The 23,780-nt window shown below is 37.7% G+C and overlaps 1 protein-coding gene across 1 annotated transcript in view; it reads left to right on the plus strand.

The window, feature by feature from the left end:
- Positions 1 to 11,567: 11,567 nt before the first annotated feature.
- MEF2A (myocyte enhancer factor 2A) overlaps positions 11,568 to 23,780 on the plus strand; it is a 51,507-nt gene continuing 39,294 nt past the window's right edge. The window contains exons 1-2 of the mRNA XM_009877394.1: positions 11,568 to 11,621; positions 16,719 to 16,922. Coding sequence (XP_009875696.1) covers positions 11,568 to 11,621; positions 16,719 to 16,922 — 258 coding nt within the window. The remainder of the gene's footprint in view (positions 11,622 to 16,718; positions 16,923 to 23,780) is intronic.

Below are 23,780 nucleotides of genomic sequence, written 5' to 3' on the forward strand. Positions count from 1 at the left end.
GAATGCCCAGACTAGCAGGCATCACCTCCCAGTGAAGGGTGTTGTGTATATGTGAGAACGGAAAATGGTTTGTGTAGTATTCGCTCTTCTTAGTAGACACTGAGTTTACTATCCTATGTTTAGTGTTGGGGTATGTATCTTAGTGTAGTTAACTTGTGCTTTTAGTGGCCGGTTCTGTACTTGCTTTGGACAGTCTTAGTGTGGGATGGCTTTTGTTGGACAGTCTTGGTGTGGGATGGCTTTTAAGAATGTAGACAGCCAACTGGAGGGCAGTAACAGCAGCTGGAGAGGGGGCGAGGGGGAAAGGGGAGAGAGAAAAGAGGGTTGTGAAGTACTTGGATCAATAAATGTTTTAGGTCATAAGGAATTTCATTCTAGGCTGCTTTTAAAAGTAGCTGCTGAAATTGGAGTTTGTGTTTCTTGACCGCGAATGCCTACCACCATCGTCCTGAGTGCATCAGTGTTGTCTATGTTCTGCCTGTATTTAATATTTTTCCAGTGTATCGCTGATATGTAGCTGAGTGAATTAATCTCACTCATACATTATTATTTGTCACCTGTCTGCCTCGGGTTCTGAAGCCTTTAGATTATAAAGAAACAGTCTCTGTGCATGCTTGGAAAGGACCTGTCCTGTGATCTGCTATAGGCCCCTCACCTACAGTAACAGTGTTTCATTTTACTTATATATAAAATGACTATTTGCTTAAAAGGATGCAGGGAAGGGAGTAATTCACTGAAATATGGTTTTAATCTCTCTGAAGTACATTATAATTTAAAAAAAAATATTTTGGAGTTTAAACTGGTGATGTATCTGAATTTTAAAAGAAGAGATTGAGTTTTGAACAAGGACTATGGCAGCCACAGAAAAGGAATCGTACCAGTGATCTTCGTTAGAAACATGTAGGCGTCTATGGTTTACTGAATGTCTTAGTGAGGCATGCAGGCTGTTTGAAACATTATGTTGTCGTGTCTGTCTGGTTTGTAATTGTTGCACTTCAACAGTATGACTGCATGCTGTCGTTTAATTAGACATCGAATAAATTATCAAGAAAGATTTCTGGATAATTGTTCAGTGATTTAAAGCTTCTTATAGATTCTTTGATGTGTGATATCTCTTCTGTTTGTTCTTGGTTTTCCTGTCCTGTTCTCTTTAAAAGAGGGGGATGCCCATATCATGTGGGTTCCTCTGGAAGACTGGAAATGTGTATTTGGTAGGAAAGAGAGTATGCTCAGGCGGGAAGTGGTGGCAAGGACTACCTGTCATAGCAGGTAAAAAAACCTAACCAAACAAAAAATGACAAAAAGAAACCAAACAGCCCCCTTGAATGGGAATTGAACAAGAAGCTTGGAGCCTGCAGCTTGTGGAAAGCATGAAGAAAAGCTGATATACAAGATCAGGAAAAAACAAGTAGTTAATATAAGCTAAACCTTGGGAAGAAATTTCCCAAATACAAAGTGGAGCACTGTGCTCTGTGTCCCAAAGCCACTGCTGACTCGAGCCAAACTTGGAAACGAAGACCTGTCCTGCAAGGGCATGATGTGCAAGGAAGAATCTTGTTTATAGTCCTCTTATGTTTCCATTCTCTCATCTACTCCCGTTTGTCCCGTGCAAAGAAGTTTAATGGAATCTGTCACTTTTTAGCTGGAAGTCTGGTTTGAAGAAGCTCTCTGCAGGACAAGGTGTAAGCAGAACCACGTGAGAGCTGTGGCCGCCTTTATATGCTGTTACATTCCTCAAGTCAGCGGTTTTCAATTGCTGCAATGTTTGTTCAATAATATGTTGAAGTTACTGTCATGTAGCCGTTTGTTGCATTACCTCAAAAATCTGTAGGCAGAGTGGACAGTTTTCCTCTTCGTGAAAAGTAACAACGAATTGCTAGAAGTTTAGTTGAACTAAGTTTAGTTCAGAATTTCACTGAGTTTTAGGAGCCTTGCTGCAGATAGCAAGCTTAGTTTGCTGAAGTACCGAGGTCATACAGTTTTCTTCATTAGGTAAACTCAGTGTTAAATAAAATTACCTCATAATTTATGGTTTTTGTTTTTTTCCAGTAGAAGAAACTGAATAACGGAGGCAATCTCGAATGCCTTTTATATACATACTTCCCAAGGGAAAATCTGCTACAGTTTCTACTTTTGCCTTGGGAAACTGTGCCAGTTATACACCAGTCAGTTTTAATATACTGAGAACAGACACTGTTTTACTTGAGTGGAGAATTGCTTATTTGGCATTTGTTACAAGGAAACTGAAGTGCAATCTGAAGAATTTGAATATAATTTTAAAGAGGGTATTTGAAAGATAAGAGTAATAAATCTCATAATATTGCCCTACAGTATGCGCTATGTTCTGAATATTTTTTCTGCCTGTCTTCGTTTCTGTAAATTTTAAATCTTAAAACATAGTATTTAAAATTTATGGAAACGAAAACATGAAGGATGCTGTTTTGAGTTAGCTCAGCTGGCAACATGTTTAATTTTGAATTATGTGTAAAAGTAGTACACTTTCTTTCTGATGTTGCTTTCAGATGTTTATTGTTTTTGCCAAATCCGTGAGATGTGTTTATGATACATCAGAACTTATATGGAGGGCTATTAGTGTCTTGTTTTTGGTTTATGAATGTTTAGTTCTTTATATGTAGGCAGTTTGTTGAGGTTCAGGGACAAAAAGAAAGGCAATGCTCCTTATGGATAAGGATGCCCAAATAGAAGTGCCTGGAGCCTGAATTTTTGAAGATTACGTTGACAGGTCACTACTTGTGTTTAAGTGCTGGTCACAATCAACCCAGCCTGGCCTGGCCATGTTAAAAACTGGAGCAAAGTTTTCAGTTTAATTATCTCTAAAATTATTAGAACAGTGAGTGACCACAGTGAGTGAAAAAAGCAAGAACCCACCTCATGCAGCTCGTCTAGAATTTTGTAGAAATCTGATCAAATCAATTTAGTATATTAAAACGGTGTTCAGCTGGAACTGTGAAAACATCTTCTGTCCACTTGCAGTCCCCACTCCGATCCTCTGGGCGTACTCTGTTCTGCTCTACTGATTTCCCTAGAGATAAATATAGATGTGACAGATGGGGCAGAGGTATTCTGAGAACTTTGGGACAGGGAGCTATACCTTTGCCAAATGCGTTTTGTTATGCAAAATAAGGTTTTCTCTGATCTGTTGATAAATTTGAGGTGGGAAAACCAATGAGCCAAGATGGTAGTAATTAAAGCTTGAGTGTCACCGTGGTAACTGGTGAAATATGAAGACTTTTGGTAATAGATTTCCCGATGATAATGCTTTTTCTTAAAGCCATGACATAACGCGTAAGAGCATGTAACATGTTTTAAGTGTTGTCTAAAGATGCATCAATCAGCCTGAAGAAGATTGATGAAATGTTAAGATGATGCAAATCCAGAAGGAAGCTCCCTTCTGGTTGGTAAATATATTAAGTGGAAACTGAACAATCCTGTCTGTATTTTCTTTCATCTTACTTTAAGATGAAGAAAAACAGGAAAATGAACCTTTTGAATGTCCACACTGCTTGATTTTTTTTTTTTTTTTTTTTTCCTTTCTCTAGTTTGTTACCAGTGCTCATGAAGGTGTCATATCAGCTGATTTTTACCAAATTGTTAGGCTGGCTTTTAAGAATGGAAATTATTTTCCCAGCTGAGAATAGCGGAATGATTTCATGATTCTGCCTCTCTCCAAGATGAAGTTAAAAACTTCATTTTTTGGGATTCTGTTTTGCCAGAGGAGAGCTCTTCCATAGCAGCTTTTTTGTTGAGGGTGAAATTTAAAGCCAACCCTAGTACACGTGTTCTTATCAGCGTTTTGAAAGGTACGTCCTAGTGGCTCCGTTCTTCTGAGGCAGGAGTTTTGGTGAGAAGACACGTGGCTCTGTGCCATTTTTTTGCCTGCATGGTAGTTCAGTTCCACTGCCATTACAGATTTATAATAACCTCCAGGCAGATGTTTTTTTATCTTGGAAAATATTGAATATATTTTCTATGTATGTTTTACTTCAGGAAAGAAATGTTCTTTCTGTGGCTTATGTGTATGCCTTTAAAACCTGTGTTTAAATGCTTTTTGTTGCACTTTGTCCTCATCGTTGTGAAAGTTATGAAACGTTTAACGAGTTTGAAACTAACTCAGTACCTGCCAGTAATCTTCTATTTTGGCATGGATCAATCATATCTGAACTTAAGTTTAGATTTCTGCATCTAGTTCATCAATTTTCCAAGAAACTGTAAATAGAGAAAGAGGGAGGATTATCTGGTAAAAAGGTTTAAGAGTTTTGATCAAACTGAAATGGTTGCTCTAAAAGCTATGGTTTTTTCGCCAGCAAGTCAGGCTTTCTGACCATACTTTTCAGTATTGGGTTTTGCTTTGTGAACGGTGTCCAGAATCATCTTTCTTTGTGGCTGTTTTTGTATACCACGGAAAAGATGCGAGATGCAAGTAAATTAGGTGCAAGTTTCTTGAGAAAGTCCCAGGAGCGTGTTTTCCAGACTGCTATTCGGTCATGAATCTGTTGTACAAGTCTGGCAACAGAATTGTTGTGATTACTTACAACATTAAGTTATGCTTCTGTCCAAAGTTGGGTTTTAATCCGGTATTGAAAGTTTAGTTCTCTTTCTGTGGCCTTCTTTCTCCACTTCAAGCTCATCAGTTTCAAATCCTATTTTGCAGCTGCATTCTGACATGGTTTTGAGAATGCAAAGATTAATTATTTTAGAAAATATCAAGACTAAAATTATGGCTGAGAATAATAAAATAGACTTGAATGCCACTTGAAGATGTGTGGTAAAGGTGTGTCTTTTTACAGACAGCTTGGTGATGGCTGTTTTGCTGCTGGAGAGTGTAACTGCTCGGAATAGAATGATCTGTATATTTTGGACTTAAGTGGTAAACCAAGAAAAAAGTTTAGAGCAATGTAACAGTGTGAAAAATATTTGGGTATGGAGTTTAATTGAAATGTGAACTCATTTAATTTTAAATAACTAGAGCAGAATCCCTTACTGATCCTGGTGAAGGCCACATATGACAAATGATCTAGGAGTGCACGTACTGTCAGAGGTGATGCCGATAGGTCTCGAAAACTGTTTTGTCCATCAGCCTGGGAAAAATTTGTAAATAAACTGCATTCTAGGAGTAATAAAATTGTTTTAAACACAGGCATCTGAATCATAGCTCATTTTTCATACAGCTTAGATTTCATTAGTTCTGTTTGCAAGAAAATACAGTTCTTCAGCTTTGGACTTACTGTGTAGTGAAAAATGAAAAAAGGCCATTTTGAACAACTCTTTGTTTAAATAGTGTTTGAAAACAACAGGTCTTCAGTAAGACCATATATTTTTGAAAGTAGTTTGAGCTCTATTCTAATATGCTTTCAAAACTTAATTTGAAAATCTGTGTAACTTAGAAAGTAGAAGCTCAAAAATAGGCTTGGTTTTCATATGGAAACTGAGGACAGTGTTTAGTTGCAGAACTGCACAAATTGACTCAGAAGTGCATTTTGCTTAAATAGTCTGCTGTCAAAGATGTGTGTTCCTCCCAGCTGAAAGAAACAAGTGCTTTGTGATGCATAAAAAAAGAATATCAATAAAGAATTGTTTATGGCTTCCTGTTTTTATATTGTCCTACTTCTGAAAAAAAGAGTTCTTTTGGCTATGGGTTGCATTATTGTTTTATAACAATGCTTGTATATCACTTGCTAGCTGAGGACCTTGGAGCTCTGAGGCCAGTCTCATTTACTGTAAGGCTCTTCATGGTTGTAGAATGGCTTCTAAACTGAGGATGGAAAAAAAAGATTTGTTTCCTAATGTTGTGCTATGAGATAAATGACATGTGGTCTTGTTTTGAAGGGGGAGGCTGTGCTATTGTTTTACACTTATGTTTGACATTACTTAAAGCAATGTATGATGACAGGGCTATGGAAATGTGACTGTAGGAAACATTTTTGGTGCTGCTTTTTGCACACCTCTACAAAGCTCCCAGCAAGATTCTGAGTGTGGTCTCTGTTAAGTGCAAAGATATAGGTAGATAGAGTCCCTGTGCTTCAAATCTTACTTTTAAAAACTAGCTGCAAAGTAGTAGCATGAATTTTGGAGCAGGTCTGGTAGAATGTCTAGAGCACACTAATAACATCCCATGGCTCTCAGCATGTTTCACTGCAGATCCAAATCTGAGTGAATGTATTTTGTATAATTAGTTTGGGGTTTAGAAAAAAACAAAGGTGTCTGGCGTTGTATACTTAGTTGATATGGGTTTGCATTCTCTTGAGGTTATGAAGAAGAAAATGTTCTTATCCTGCACTTCTGGACAGTGAAATGGAGTCTGAGAATCATGACCCAACTCCCTTTAATCTTTTGATTATTTTGGTGAAGACATTATTTGACTCGTATTTTTTCGTTCTAGCTCTTTCCCCATAGTGTTATGGGGCAGGCAGGAAGGACACTTTTATGTTTACAGGTACTATGGAAAAATGAGATACTCTGTGTAATCTGCCTTGTTAATATAAAACAGGCAACACATGGTGATGGGCCTCATCTCCATCTTGCTGTGTAGGGGAATATTTATATTCCGGTCACATGCTTAGTAAGCCCACAAAGTGTTAATTAGAATTGCCCATGAGTGTGCGGTTTGGCTGGGATTTGGTTGGGTGGTCTGTCCTCATCAGTTCGTACTTAGGGGCCAAATCTATGAAAATATCTGCACAGGTTCCTTTTAAGACTGGAAGAAGAACTGTTAACCTTGATTTAGTAAAAATTCTCTGCTACTTACCTAAGGCTTACTTGTGTAAGACGCATCTCTACAGGTTTGTGTTTCCGTGCAGCTGTGGCTTTTGAGAGTTATCATGCAAATAATCCGACATCATGACACTCATTTCTTTGTGTGCGTTGCAGTGAATGAGCTGTGATGAGATGGTTACTGTCAAATGTAAGATGTGACTGTGATGGTGAAATGGAAGTTCCAAGAAAACAAAGGCAGAGGAAAATAAAAGAAAAATAAATGGAAGGAGTATAATTCTGACACAGTTCTTCCTAACCTGTTCTGCCAGAAGGCTTCAAGACCTTGTGGAGCTCTGCACAAATAGATTTTTTTTTTTTTTTTTTTTCCACTGAACCCTTGAAAGAATCTTTTTAAATAGGTCCAATACAGTTTCCGTGCTTTAAAGTTATATATCTCTCGCTATTTATGAAACTGTAAGCAATCTTGACAAGAAATGAACTGATCCAAGTTCCTGAAAATATGCAGTCATGAGGGTATATTTTTGCATATGTTTCTGTTATCTTTCAGGATTTAGTGTGGTGTTTTCATAGATATTGGAAGGGAATAAATGCCAAAAATTTGAAATAAATTTTACTCTTATACAATAATAGAGGCTCTTACTTGGACAGTTACTAATTTTACTTGCTATTAATCCAAGCTGATGATATTTTTCTGTCTGAAGCCAATCATGAAGCACATGGGTTTTTTCCCTTCTTTTTCTCTCCTTTCTCTCAGTTTTGTGTAATGCCTAAAAATAAGAGAAAAACATTTTGCTCCTTTGTGCCCATGCAAGTAATGTGAAGTAGTTTTGGCAACTGTAATTTGATTCGGTCACTTAAGGAAGTAGAAGTTTATTTTCATTAACGTTACGTCACATTAGTTTCACATTTATTATCAGACATAAGCGTGTGTTGACCTCTATGTATGTCTGCTATTGGGCCAAAGTTTGTTGGTGATCTGGATGAAATGACTTTATGACTTAAGAATTTTACCCAAATATGATTGCAGTGCGAGTATGATTTATCAAGGTTAGAACTTTGCTGGTTGCATTTTTGATGTAACCAGATAGTGGACACAGTCCGTATATCTTGTCTTACACCGTTTTGTTCCTAGTCAGGAAGGAAAATAAAACTGCAACTCTGATTTGATCAAGGATTAGGAAAAGGAAAAGTTGTTGCTCCCATGAGAAATGTTACGTGTGTTTGTCCTTGGTGGTTACTTCCTATTTGGATGTTCTGAGCACATATGAAAAATGGCTTTTTACTGCAGGATTTGCTCTGATTTTGCAGTTAACGTGAATTTCCTCTCTACCCTAAGCTCATGCCAAACTTAGGCTTCAGTTCTTAGCTTTGAAAATCATCTTGTGTGTGACTTCGAAATGAAAAGGATGCGGTATTTCAGAGCTGGGTTGCCTTTGGCAAATGTGTTTCAAAGCCAGGTTTCTGGTGTCCATAGCAACCTGTGGAGAGGGAAGAGAGGATGGACCCAGATGGGGACAGACATGCAAACAGGAATTTGGAATTTGCTAAGTGAGAAAAAACCTTGAGGTTGAAGACTTGAGCAGACTTGAGATTAGAGGCAACAGTGAGCTGATTAAAGAGGGTGAAGCAGAGGTCGTAAATGAGAGATGAGTTGATGCATTTATGCGTTAATACGTCGTGCTAATTTTAAGACATAAAACAACACCCCAAAACTGTTGGTGAAAATTACTGTCAGTTTTCTCATTTCTGTGTGTGATGGTGTGTAGAGCAGCTAATAGCATTTTGCCGCTAATGTTTCGTCCATTAGCTCATGGAAAACGTTTGTGCATCCCTTATTTTGTATCCTTAAGTGTACGTATTGCATAATCTCACATCATGTTTCTCTTTCTCTCTACCTTGTTCTCCTATGAGTCCTTATTTTATTCCTTGCATAGACTGGCTTTTGAATAGCTGGTACAGAAGGTGGAAGAGCTGAGTGAATGAGTTAGGACTGTATGAAGAAAGTGTGGTCCCACGTAGGGGTTTTAAACTGATTTTCTAGAGCGTAGGTCTGTTTCCATAGGAAAGTTTTGACAACTAGTAAATCTGCCTGGGTATATGTCTGCTGCAGTTGAACCTAAAATGTTGTTGTGCCTCTGTATAGATTCATGGTAGATGATAATAAAATTTTATACACCTCATCCTTTATTTACTGTACACACTGTACAGGTCAGAAGAAACAGTGTGTAACTTGAAAGGGCAGAGCAGAGGGCAGGGTCAGTGGCCAGAGAGTGGCTTTTGTGTAAGAAGTGGTTGACTGGAGTGTAGGATTCTTCAGGTTTTGAGTGAAGGTAACTGAAAGAAGATAAAATAGGAGCATCAAAATTAGGACTAACATGAAAGGTGAAGATGACTGTTTGTGTACTGCCTTGTCTAATTAAAAATCTGTGGATACCAAATATAATTAGCACAATCAGGCTTAAATGAAAGGGTATGTCTTCTACTCTGAGGCGTAACCACCAAGCTGTGGAACTCCTTGCTTCTAGGTGCTAAAAATTCACACAGATTCAAAAGTAATATTCATGAAAGAAGATTTGATGAACAGCTTTAAATCTAAGATTGTGCATATGAGTCCAGAAGTTCCTCATTAAAGAAATGGCTGAATATCTGGAGAAAATGGTCTGAAGATATTGCTGTTAAGTGATCTAAGCTTTTTCTATTCCTGTGTATCTTTTACCATCCTAGTGATACTTGCTAATAGCTGTGGATAAAATGCTGGATCAGATGTATCATTGGTCTCACATGTGGTAGCTATTAGTAGGTACTAGTTATGATAGTAAGTGCTTTTAAAAGCAGAGGAAGGAATCTAGTAATTCTGTGTTCAGAGAACTATTTCAATCATGTATGGTATATTTAAAAAATGAAGCCACACATGAAGGAGAAAACAAATCTTCAGAGCTGCTTAGAGAGACCCACGCGTTAGGTATGTTGAAGGAATGCAACCAGATTTTCTTGACGCTAAATTTAGTGTGTGGTCATAGCATGAGCTTAGTGTGGGGTTTTTTAACTTTTGCTTTTTAAGACAGTGGCGCAGCTGACTTAAGACTGGATGCTTTATGAACTGAAGCTTAGAGTCCAGTGGATATTCTTTGTGTGTTTCTTTTGAACAAAAAAAGATAGAAATTTTTATGCCAGCTGTTGCTTTCCACGTAAGGTATTTGCTGTGTGCTGTTGGTTAGACTTGTTCATCGGTCCATGGCTAGCTGTTAACACCTCTTTAGCAGCACCTTGGAAGAAATTTTTTTCTTGAAGCATTTTGATGTATCAACAATGTCTAGTTCATATCCTATTTGACTAACAGACGTCACATAACCTTAGTGTTGATTTGATCTTAAATTCCACAGAATAGTGTTTCTGAATACCGTTTTGGGCATTTTATGACGTTGTATCAAAGCAGCCCTTTGTTGGTATCAGGTAAATATAAAATGACATCCCTTCATTTCTTCATTTTGTTGATGCTTTTCCACTTTTTTTTTTTTATTATTATTATTTTTTCCTCTCCCTAGCTGCATCAGACCGTCATGACTGTTTCCTCAGTGCACACTGAATGTGTTGTGAAGTGCAGCCTGGGACTAATCGGCTCTTGCTGTCTCTCCCTATTACCTGTCAGCTGGTGATGGGGTTGCACCACCTTCTACACATGGCCTCGAGGATGTGGCGTTGTGACACCCGTAGTAAAATATGCAAGGCTTGACTTCAAAAGACGTTATGGGTTGGAAAGTTAGAGAGGTTATAAGCTAATACTGTCGCTGCTTTTACCCTTTTATTTCAATGGGTATTAGGTGGTGATAGAATAAGGTGTACCTATTTCATGTTTATGCATTCCAGTATGCAGTTGATGTTTTGGAGGCTATTTACTTAGAGTTGTTCTCCAGTTTTGTGGAATTAATAGTACCCTGCAGTTAAAGCAGTGTGTTTGGAATATGACTTAGCATTTTTTTAGCCAAAAATGCATTTAAAGCTTGTTAACTACTGGTATTCTCCAAGTCCGTTTGCTGCATTAGTACCAGTTCAAAATACTATAACGGCACGCTGGCTTCTCAAGTTGCACACAGTATAGCAAAATGAGACAAGTGCTGCACTGGTAGTTGGTTATTGGCAAGGTATAATTTAGAGGTTTCTGTAGAGAGAAACTGTGTGAATGTTTTCATTACTCATTGGTGCCTTGGTCAGTGTGAAATACTTCTGTTGCAAAAATATTTTCTGTAGTCTTTAGTCTTTTTAACTAGAGATACGCTTTCGTTCCTTCTCCGTCCTGCTTCCCAGTGAAACCCCAAATATTGTTGTAAAAAATGAGATGTAATTCAGTTTAGAAACAGAAACTTGATATTCTTGTGGCTTTTTTTTAGTTATCTTGATGGTAATTTTACAAAATAAACAATACCCCTTTTGACAACTGTAAATTTTTAAGGCATACTGTTGAAAATGTATGAAATGATTAGTCATTTTAGATTTGTAGTGTCTAGGTAGAATCTAGCAGACTAGTTGGAATATTTAATGGGAACGAAGTATGTAGTATATTGTCTAATGAAAATATTTGGTTCCTCACTGAACTGTATTTTATGTGTGCACTTAGTGGCTACAAATGTGTTTAGTGATGCTTCCTCTTTAACTTGTAAATGAATTTTTTCAAAATTTTATTTTTTAGGTGTTTATAAGAAGAAATAGAAACTTGTTCTCAAGCTGAAGACAAAGTAAAAGAAAACTATATCATGTGTTAGAATACTGAAGAGTGACATTTCTTGGATTAGTGTATTTCTGGATTGCAAAGCGAAAGAAAGAAGAGGCTGAAAATGGGGAGAAAGAAAATACAGATCACAAGAATAATGGATGAACGGAACAGACAGGTGAGAAACAAGGAGTCTGTGTGAATGAGTTGATCAGTAATCCTAAAATGAATGGAAACTGGATACATTCATCTTAATTCACTCCTCTAAAGCTGAGCTTTGTCTTCATGTATCTATAGATGGCATTACCAGAATACAAATAAGGAATATCTCGCTGCTTTTATTACTGTTTGAAGGAAAGTTATTATTTATAAGTAACATCAATTACAGCTGTAAGTCAAACTCACTGTAAACCTACTGTTCCTATTAAAATGGTGTCCTAGTCTGTGCTTCCAGTAGACTGCAGGATTGTGTTGAAACAGACACCTTACTTGATCTGATAGCTACTAGGAAAAACTAGTAAAGAAGATAGAGAAAGGCTGAAAAATTGAGAAGGATGTAGTGAAGGGCTTTGCTGCAGCCTTTTGGACAGAGAAGTCTGACATAGCTGTGGACAGTGATCTACAGTGGTTTGGGTATCATAGTGAATTTTGTTAACATGATTCTATTTCAAAGCATTGATTTATATGCCTTGTAAGAGCTGTCTGCTACAACAGTCTTTAAAAATTGTCAGTCAAAATGGAAGAGTGCTTCAAAGTGCATTGTTTTAGGTAAAGCTGCTTTCTTGGCTGCTCTTGACCTGATAAAAAAAACCTTGAAAAGCACCAAAAGCTGCTGACTCTGTACAAGTTTTTCCTATTAGCTTCTAAATTACTACACAAGGTACAAAACAAAATTGTAATTGGGTATTGAAATGTATAGTGGGGTGTCTGGAAGCTGCCTTTTTTAAGGAGAAGTACTGTGCGAATGACTTAAGGTCTTTAAGAACAGCCATGGTGGGTCAGACCAAAGATGCCCGTAGGTAAGTGTCTTTTGTCCGGTGATGGTCATAAGCAAGTAAGTGTAGGATGGAGATGCACATGTTACACTGCTCTGTAATCGTCTTCCAGCTTCTAGCTATTCTTAGCTCAGGGATTTCCTGAGCTGGATGTGGTTTCCGTATATTTAGTAACCATTAATGGATTTTTTTTGTTGTTGTTTTTTTCCCTGCCCCCCTGCCAATGAACTTGTTTGGTTACCCTTTGAGCCCTTAGAAAGTTGCAGCATTTACATCTTTTCACTGGGATCTGCTACAGATCTGTGACCTGTTGTTTCAAGAAACAGCCTTTCATTTATGCTTCTGGTTGTGCTAGTTATTTAGCTTTTCTACGGAACTTTGACCGTTTTTGCTGCTTTGCCTAAACCTTCTTGAGTATTGCTACGCTATTTTGGGTGGCAAAGGGACCCAGAACTTCACAGCGCACAAGGTGCGTGCAAAACCTGGACTTACATAGCGGTGTACTGATGTTGATTCTCTGTTCCCTTCCTAGTGTTTAATTTGATTTTCTACCTTCTCCTGAGCACCAGTGGGATGCTGGGGCAGTGTCGGAATTCTGTGCGACTCTCTCGCTGCTGACACATCAGCTCTTAGCCCATTGTTTTGTTTGTGGAATCGGAATTGTTTTTTTCCCCGTGTCACTTTAAAGCAACGCAAACTCTGAGAAGACTATATATAGCAAGAAAAGTATTATTGGAGTTTGGGAGAAAGCCAAGTATTGTGTTTAAACAGCTTTAATCACGCAGTGACTGTATGTTTGATGTAGATAAATGTCTTACATACATGTAGTAAAACTGAATGAATTAAATGCTTCAGTTCTTTCAAATGTTGCTCTAGAACTTCAGGCATGTTGAAGGGGTGGAAAATGATCCCCCCTCCTCTTTTTTTTGCTTATATGGAGTAAGCTGGACAACCTTGGTTTTGTTCTGCTTGAAATGCAAATATCTTTATGCCTTGACTTTGGTGTATTTTTTTTTCTTTTTCAGTCTTCATCTCATTGTTCAGGTTGCAGCAATGGAGAGGAGGAGAATTAGTGCCTTTGTAACAGATTTTAGCCCATTTGTACCATCGCAGTCACTGAAGCAAAATACGAGGATTCAATCTGAAGTTTTGGTTTTGGCTGTTCTTTGGCTAGCATTTTTTTTTAGGCTTTTTGGTGACTAGGAAGAGGGTTTAAGCTCTGACTTAAAAATGGGATCAGGCTTGCCATATCCTTTCTCTGTGGAAGCTCAGAGGTGATATCATACTGCATCTTGGTTTAGTGTCCTGTGGTCTTGGTAACTAGTATATAGTTTTAACATACTAAAATGCCCTGAATATTTATGAGGTATTAATTTACTTTTTTTTCATTGACCCAGATAAGGAGGAGATTTAGGGTTTGTTTCGCCAAATGGAAAGTTGTGTTCTGTCAGTTTTTCTGTGGCATGCATAGCTGGTTAGTAGGTCACTTGTGAATATGCATGTGATGTCCTGTTCAGATATTTCATGTGGCAATTAGAGGTTTTTTATTTGAAAATATGAGTAGAAACGCATAAGTCTTTGTCTGCAAAGCAAGTTCATGTAACTTATGTGAGACAAAAACCCTATTGTTTTGTCAGAAGCATCTTATTTGATGGGATTGTATGTGAGCTCAAAACAGAAAATAGAGACCATTGCTCTGGGGGATTGCAATTGTCATGAGACTGTCATTGTGTTATTAATTAAGCAGTCTTATCTGCTTGAATGAGCTGTAGGACGTTTATCTTCATTAAGCCGAAGAGAATCAAGTACAGTAAATTGGATATCAAAGGATCTCGATCTTGCTGCCTTTCCTTTCTCCTCCTCACTCATTTTTTTTTTATAAGTGACATTAGAATAGTGCTGAGGAAGCCATTGGCCAGCAATAAAGGTACATATTTTTGTTTTTTCTGTGGTCCTAAATAGCACACTAACAGTCAAGGGAAAAATAAAACCTGATACATTTGCAGGATTAATATTTTGCTTTCTGAATTCTTAAATGAAAACTGAGTTTATAATAATCTGTGTAAGGTTTGGACTCCAGGGGTAGTGGGGTTTGGGCTAAGCACTGTCCAAATACAAAAAGTGAGAAATTGATGCTAGCTGAGAATCTCACAAGTAAAATAGTCTTGCAAGAGATCAGAAGGAGAAAATTGCAGAAGAGAAGGTAAGATCCCTTGTTCAGGATCGTACAGGTCCTCAGTGGAAGCAAGCCTTCAGTCTTCTCATTTAATGACTTCTCAAAGTAACATAGCACACAGTCTTCTTGTTTATAATGCCTTTTTCCTAACAAACACTAAATAGTAATACCTGTCTATACTGCTCATACTTGGGTAACAATCTCAAGTGTGTTGCAGTTCAAATATCAGAAGAAAAATAGTCATTTAAAAAAACAACCCACCATTTTGCCAAATCCCCAGAGGATTCCAGGCAAAGTAATTCTTAACATCCTACCAAGATAGGATAAATAAATCCCAAGTGTTCTGAAGAAGTCATTGAAAAGTGACAAAACTTCTAGGACATGTTACACAAGATCTGTTTTTAAAAAGTGACTGTATTGTATTCCATGTGGATAGTAAAATTTCCACCTGAATTTGGAAAAAGTACAGCCCAGTAAAACCTACATTTGTAGTTGGTCAACTTGTTGAATTGGTAACTGAAAATAAAATACTAACAGAAGATGCATTAAGGTAAAGTCTGTCAGATTTTTTTTTTTGCATCTTGTCTTACAAATGTATTGTAGTTGTTAAACAATAAATACATAGAGAGATTTGCTTACGCTAGTCAAACCTTGAACGTGTTACAGCTCTCTCATATCAAATTGTTTCAGAGATAGTGCTGTATCTTAATGGAGCTGCTCACCAAACATAATTTAAAAGGTTTGAATAAAAAAGTTTTGGTAAGTACTCCCTTTTCATCTGAACAAAGATTATCCAATCCTCACAAAAGGCTCTGCCGTTAGTGGTCTTTAACCCCTAAGCGGTTTCTAAGCTAAAACCTGAGGTGGAACTATGGTTGCCATAATACGCCCGACCTCCCATATTCTCCTCTTTCTAAGTCTCCTGTTTATTATGTCTGTTCCTGCTGTGGCTAAGTGTTAACAATCCAGGTTTTCCAGTATCACAGGCACAATGTGGTTAAATATATAATACATAGGCACAGAGGACGTGTTAAAACACATTTTTGTATTTAATTTTTTTTAACGGACATGGGTACTGTTACACAGATGGAGAGGAGTCTCAGGTCCACGATACCTTCGCAAACATTTGTGCTGTTTTAATACTACAATCCCTGTCGGCATGCTATGTGCAGAGTTGTTAGTATGTCTGTCTCCATCCCCCTGAGACCGTGTGGTGGAAAGGAGAGTATGCATTTTGTATTATGGGTAGTATTAAAAAACTAATCTGTGAGAGATACTAATCTCTGGAAGAAATGGCTTGAGGTGTGTATACAAAGGATTTTCCCATCCTTCTTCCAAGAACTTGACGTATATCTGGGTAATTACCATATTCCTCTCTAGAAACCCATAAGACAGGTTTGATTGCTTCTTGTGTTTTGCTTCATTCCCACTTGCAAAAATACACGGGCTGGTGTCCGTTAAACATGTAGGACACTTGGGGCCACGTACCTGTCACAGAGGCGTATGCTAGGACTTGTAATGTGGGGGGTGAATACAGCTGTAGACAGAGGTGTTCCAGTCAGCACTGAAGCTCAGATCGAAAGATTGGAGCCAAAATAGCATCTTTATTTAAAAGATCTTAGAACATTAACTTCATAGTAGTAGGTTAAGCACCTCTTAAGAGGACATTTATAAAAATATTGTCCTTTAAGAGAAGTTGGCCTTAGCATCAGACCTGTGTTTGATTCAGCTTGATGTTGTATGCATTGATATTCTTATACACTTAAACTAACTGAAATCTTGTGGAAAGAGTTTTTAAAACTTTTTTTTCATAATTTGATGGGGTTTTTTTATAGCTAAGTGTCTTTTCAGCGTTCTTCGATGGGCAAATGCTCCGTGATGGTCTGTTCTAGCTGGACAGAAAAATTGTTTCATGATGTTCCCAAGTGGCAGGAAATAACTAAGTATACGTGAATCTGATTAGATGGTTTAATACCAATAAAATTATTACTAGGAGTAAATAGTATAAAGAAATGACATATTCCTTGAATGCTTTATTATAGTCCTTCTAACTCACGTCATCTGTCTTTTTTAAAAAAATAAATCATTATTCTTTCTTCTCTAGGTCACCTTTACAAAGAGGAAGTTTGGATTAATGAAGAAGGCCTATGAGTTGAGTGTACTCTGTGACTGTGAAATAGCACTCATCATTTTTAACAGCTCTAACAAACTCTTTCAGTATGCCAGCACTGATATGGACAAAGTTCTACTGAAATACACAGAGTACAACGAGCCCCATGAAAGCAGAACCAACTCAGATATCGTTGAGGTAACAATTTGAAAAGACGCATCGTTTTTCTTATCTCCTTAATGCTTCAAATGTAGAGCAATATAGAGTATTTTAAAGTATTTTAACCAAATGTATTCAATAACTTGAAAACCTTGTCATATAATGTAAACTACTGCTTTTAGTCTGGTTTCTTGAAGGCAATAATTCATCTTTGCAGCCACGTTGCTTTCCCATCTGCCCTGCACCCCCTGCCAGCTTCTGGGAAACATGCTTCATTTCAACCATATTTGGCAATGGAAATAGAGGTGTGAAAGGTGGTGGTTGTGCTGGGGGAGGGAAGGGGAAAGTGTTCAGGGGTTTTGTAGAGAAAAATCAATTGGATCAGGTCCAAAGAATGCCCTAAGCTTACACAGACTATTGTGGTTGGCCCCTTTTTTTTCTTCTGCGGTGGTAACCACTTTACTAGTCAGTCATTGCACGGAGATCACATCAGCCACAACCAGGGCTGCTGCTTGCTCAGCCAAAAATCCCCAACAAAAACGTGAATCTTTGGGGAAAATAAGTTTGTTGTCCAGTCGCTCTGTATGTCAGTTAAAACATAGCAGTAGAATGGCAGCAGTTTCTGCAGTAATAGGATAGCATGAATATGTTTACTCAAAGGTGTTAGTTTCATCTACTTTTTTTTATATTTGTGCTTTAAATAGAAACTATTTCCAGTACATAATTTCTAAATTAGGTGCAGTAGAAATCAAGTATTTTCTTGGCAATTGGAGCCTTTATGTACTGTGACTGCATTTCAGATAAGAGCCATCTCCAGTAGTCCTGTAAATAGACCAAAACAGGTGACTGACTTAAGGGTTTAATTTAAATTCTGAAGTTGTCTTCTGAACAAATGCCTTGCTTTTTAGGAATGATTTAGGAATAGTGATTAGCCTTGTGTAGCTGAAGAGCCCATTGCCAAGGGGACCACAGAGTACAGGGAGGATACTAGCTGATCCACTAAATAAGTTTTCAAGCAAAAATCAGATTGACAAAACTGAGAAACAGACAAATGCCTTCTGTTTCTTTCTGAGAAGATTCTCTGCTAATTTGTCAACTGCCTTTTATGATCAGAGAGAAAACCTCCTCAACTCCTGTCTTCAGCGTTGAGTACTAATGAGAGGGATAATAGAAGCTTTGAAGAGTTGAAGGAGTATTACTTAGTCACTGGATTAGTCTAAGTAAAGAATAGCCACTGTAGAGGAAGAGAAAACCTAATTCTTTCAAGATGAGCCTTTGATTGCGACAGATGTGAATTTGAAATGGGGAAGTAAGCAAGTCAGGCAGCCCGGCTGATTTTTGTGCTGCATCTGTGGCCTCTTTATGTTATGACTTTATGTTTATGTGCTTCTTTACATCATGAGGCCTAAGAACTTCCAAAATAATTTCTATGCAAGGTTACTTGTAGTTGTCTTTTTTTAATGGTTTTGTTTTGTTTGTTTTTAACCAGTGTCAAGTGTTTGACCTCTGGCAACTACATTTAAGAAATGCAGCTAGTACCCAAGGGAGGGTACTCCCCAGAGAGAGGAGTGTGTACTTTTTGCAAGGAAAATAAGTTCTTAGGTTTATGGCTATCTTATGGATGGGAAAGTTGAATCAGTAGGATGAAGTATTTACAAGCTTAATATGTGTAAAGTAGAGATGTTTTCTCTCTGTTAGATTCCAGGGGGGGAAAAAAAAAGCATACAGTATTTCAGAGAAGTACTCTGCAGTTTCATCTGATTGCATTTCAGATTTGTTCTGCCCGTGTCGTAGTCTTGTAGTCTGTTAGCCGTTGTTCTTCAGGCAATTGAGAGATGTCATTCATGGTTGAGTTTGGATGGTTTTCTTCCTGCTCTAAGTAAATAATGTCTTTAATTTAGAAAAAAACCCAAAAAACTCTTTCTCAGTGGAAAACTATTTACATTTTTGCTTTACAACCGAGCTGCATTGGTTCGGGGGATAATATGATGTGCTTTGGCACAGGTGCAATGACAGGTACAGCGTGGGTAGGGAGGAGCATGGGAGAAGAGATGAGGTGGGGAGGGGAAGGGAAGGCTCCTGTGTTTAAGCAGTGGCGAGTTGCTGAAAGCTCACTGCCTCATGTCGTGTCACCATTGACAGGTTCTCGTGACACAATAGAGATGAAGTTACAGCAAGAGCATTTTGGGAATGTTCTGAAAGAAGGACGTACAATGGCTTCTCTTCTTTTTGTGCCTGTATAGAAATAATATTTGAACAAATTAAAAAAATAGCCCCCCCCCAAATCTGTCAAATGCATACTAAATCAATTTAGAATAAGTAATTAAATTTTCTAGCGTTATAGCTGATGTATATATCTAACGTGAACACGTTAGAAATTCACTTGCCTCCTTGAATATGACAAACGGTATGTATTTTGATGTAAGCTCACCATGAAACTAGTCTTGACCCACCCTGGTCCTGATAGGCATGACAAGAGCATTTGTTTTTTATTTCTGTGCTAGAAAGAGAACTAATTCTGCACAGCTCAGAAGCTGTCTAAAGGAAGAAACAAATCTACTGTAACTTATTTCCAGGACTGGGTAGATGGCAATGTTGTAAATGATTAAGTGAAATTGATGAGACATCTTCCCCTTATCGTTGCCTCCTGTTCAATTTTGGCATAGGAATTGCGTTTATATGCCCAGAGCTTGGTATCTTCTGTTGCTGCTGGAACGTTTGTGTGAAAACATAGTAGGAGGGAGAGCACTGGCATCCTAAATGAATACTAGATTTATTTTTTTATGCATGCCCTTATGTCTTTCACTGTACATGTTATTGTAGATGTGAATGCTCTATTGCTGTCCTGTACCTGTTCTTATTTTTTTTTCTTGTCCCTTTTGTGTGGTGTTGTTGGTCCCATTTTTCTTTTTAATTTCTGTTAATGCCTCCTCATTGCCCCTTTTTGGCCTCTAACCAATTTTAAAGGATAATTTGTGTGTCATTTCTGAGCTGGGACTGAACCTCTGTGATCTTCGACTTCTTTGCTATTTGAATCTGCCTTACAGCATTAGAAGACAGAGGTGAATAGGAAAAATTGGATTGTTTGAAACACTCAATCTTCAGAGCATACACAGGTCTGTGAAAAAATTCCCTTATCAGGATCAGGCACAATTGGTCCAACAGGATTTTTTTTTAGATAAATTTTTGCATCTCTCTAAAATATTGAAGGTGAACATAGCTGATGTTGGTGAGGACAGGGGAGCTTTGCTTATGATTGCTGATCTCCTGACCTTTTAATAAAAGACATTTGCTGAAGAGCTGGTGAATGTAATGGTTCCTTTAAGTCTCATGAAAAGAAAAAAGTGTATCTTCTGTTGAAATTCCAAAATAACCTTTTCATTTGATTTCGGAACTATGAATTATCACTTAATAAAATGCTCTGATGTTTCTTGCTCTTGGAGATTATGACCCTTTTCCCATCAGATATAGAGACACTTTGATTTGTTGTATAATAACGTTTCATTAGTCTTTTTTCACAGTTGAGTGAAAACGAGTGTTCTTTCACTAGTTAGATGAAGCATATAGGGATATTGAAAAAAGTGAAATTTTCATTCGGCGTGTGCTTTGAATTAGTGAAATATGAGGATCATGTGTTTAGTTTTACAAAGCCAGAGTGGCATAGCTGAAGATTGTCACACTGAAGTCTATGATTTGAAGAACTTGCCATAGGTGTTACAGCATTTCATGCTTTAATGTTTGTGGACTTTTTTTTGTAACACATTATTCTTGGCAAGTAATTATTTTTCATGAAGGAGTGGTTCTGTAAAGTGGGAAGAATGTCAGTTTGAGGATTCTGTGTCCATATGGTCAGCAAAGTGTTTTAATGTATAAAAGACAATTTGAGACCTTGAGTGTTGATCGGTTTTTTGATTCCAAGGAAAAGAAGCAGGTGAAGAGGCTCTCACTCATACTCAGTCTTCTTTGGTGTAGGGCACCCCTTGAGAGAGCCTCAGAAAGCAGCACTTGTTCAGTTGTTCCCTTTCTTCCAGCCTCACTTTTTTCTGGGAGTCAAGGGCTGAAGACAGGCTCATCCTGCCTGTTTAGTTCAGCCTTTTACCTCTTTTCCACATTTTGCCATTCCTTGATACAGCAGGATGGAGCTTATTTCACTTACATTTGGCGGTGGGTGGCTTGCACGTGTTCTGTCATATCATCTCATCAAACCAAGGTGATTTGATTTTTTTTTTAGGAGCCTGTCTAAACTGTGACCTACTTTGTCGGTTGATATCTGCGCTTATGAGAATTTTGGAGAGGTATCAGTTAATGAGCCTCTTCTGCACTGTGTAGCTTCATGCTGTTATCAGCATGGTATGATGTGCTGTATGAGGCTTAGGCTGTCCTTGAAATATGCAACAATCTATAATATAGTCACTAAAAAGCATATTAAAAAAATCTGTCCCAATTTATATCCTGTAATTACTGTAAACGTATTCATTCTTGCAAGAGGACTGCTGCATTGGAATAATCAGAATTGTTTCTTTGTGTCAGTTACAGCGAGCGATTTGGATGTTTGTATTAAATCTCCAAATGTGGAAAATGCTGACTCTAATAGGAGGTAACACTTGCGATGGCTTGGTGTGGTAGTGGTCATGTCAGAGTTGGAACAGAAACAGGACAGAAATCAGGTAAATGTACCTGCTGCTGCCTACAGTGCTGGAAAAAAAAGCCAGCTGAGTCTTAGAGAAGCTGCCTTCGGTGCATCATCTTGCATTAAAATACCAGCCAGGCATTGTATCTCTCTGCCTTTTCACAAAATGTTAATGAAGCGCTGTTCCAGGAGCAACACGTGTTCTTTAGTCACAGACATATATAGCATCAGCGATGGGATTGTCAGCTCCGAGCTCGGAGTGAGCGCGCAGAGCTCATCTGCACACGCAGAGCCTGCAGCAGAATGAAGCAGATGCATCTCCCCAGCCAGATGGAGCATATGCCAAGAGACAAGTGTAACAGTGTGGGGAGCATAAACAGGAAAGTTGGTGTTGAAACTCTGTGTTTATAAACCAAAAGCTTCTTGGTTTTGTTTTTTTATCCAGTTTTCTCCACTTCCCCAGCATTGCTGCTTTTCCAGGCTAGGGCTCCCCAATGAGTTTTGAACTGTTACTGGTGTGTCACGCGGTAGTTTCTTAACTGTGGGGTATTGTGGTATTTTGGTAGCACTTGAACTGGTTCATAGCTTATTTTTTGAAAAAATTTGGGCGAACCTCATATGAAATTGAGATCTGGGAATTGTATCTCCATACACAGGGATGCACATAGACGGTATTAGACGTGAAAAGCGTTCTGTTAATTGATCCTGTTTCCTGCCATGGTAGATACCTGGTGTATTGAATTTAGATACTCATCTGGCAACCAATCTGGGCTTCCATATTTTTCTATTCAAAGCTACAAAATAAGATGGTGGAAATTGGATCACATGCTTCAAAACTATATATCTTTGAAATGTTTCATAAAAGAAGTTATATGATAAGGACAACTAGCTGAAAATAAAAACTGATGCTTAATGTAGGTGACAAAAATCTGCAAATTTACATGAAATAACAGTTTTATAGAAGTGAGATAGTGCCAAGAGGTGACGCCATGAATGTTGGTGGTTAGACACAGACTAGAGATTGTGGGAAGCTGGGCAATGCTGATTAGTTCATGTTGTTTTGCATTCCTTCGTATGTGATCTGTGGAGAATTGCCAGAAGTGGGCTAGACGCAGGGAGGAAAAAAAAAGAAAGAGAAAAGCTTTGGACCGATAGAAGAATACACACGCGTACTATGAATACTAATATCATGTATTTTTATTGCTGGGACCATTTGCTTTGGTCTCCGAATGGCACGGACCACACTGTGCAAATAAGGGGTGTACGTTTGAAAGAATAAAGAAGCTTAAAACTCTTTTCAGTGAAGTAAGGAAATGACTTTGTAATCTGCTCATGATGCTGAGAAAATGTAGACGTTATTGGACTTGATTTGCGAAATGATTATGTAAATGTAATTATACCGCATATAACGTTTCAAATAATATGAGACTTCATACAAATGCCTTTGAGACATTTTAAGGAGGTGATTGAGGAGGATTTATGTATGGTTAAGGACTAAGATCTCATTTTTAACTAACCTTTGAGAGAAAAATGCATAGAAGCTGAAATGGTCTGGAATATGATTCATCAAACCTTAGATACATAAAAATATACGTGTATAGATATGTATAGTAGCTTGAAACTTTTTTTCCCTACTAAAAGTCTTTTTACTATAAATTTGGCTTGTAAACAGCTTTATGCTTGGGGTTTTATTTCCCACTCAGGGTTCAGGAAGAAACACTGTCTTTGAAAAACATGACCAAGATAGCAAATACTTATTTTTAGTATGGTGAAAGAAGATACATGTGTATTTTGTGCTGAACACAATAGTTACCACTCATAATGATGTCTGCCTTGGTTTCTTTTTTATTTTTTTTGTTGTTGTTTGTTTGAATTTGGGAGATTAATTTCAATGCTTAATCTCCAAAGTAATTTTGTTTGAGCTGTTATTTTTTTTTTTTTTCATATCCCACATTTGGTAAAGGTATTCTACTTCAAAAATATTCTTTTAATTCTTTGATTGTGCTGAAACTGCTTTGGGCACAGTGGGGACTAATGTTGACATGCCTTTTTTTTTATTTTAATTTTTTTAATAGCAGCCTGTTGGTGACTTTAAGAAAGGTGACAGTGCTAGAAAAAAGTTTTTTTTGTTCCTAGTTAATGTCACTTTGCATTCCTTCAGTTTTGATATGAAAAGATTTGCCAGAAGTAGGATAGACTTTTTTGGGTTTTTTAACAGCTTTGGCTTGCCTACAAATAATCTTAAAGCTACACTTTCCTCATGTATA

The sequence above is a fragment of the Apaloderma vittatum genome, unplaced genomic scaffold (genome assembly GCF_000703405.1).
Source record: "Apaloderma vittatum isolate BGI_N311 unplaced genomic scaffold, ASM70340v1 scaffold34869, whole genome shotgun sequence".
In the NCBI taxonomy this organism is placed as follows: domain Eukaryota; kingdom Metazoa; phylum Chordata; class Aves; order Trogoniformes; family Trogonidae; genus Apaloderma; species Apaloderma vittatum.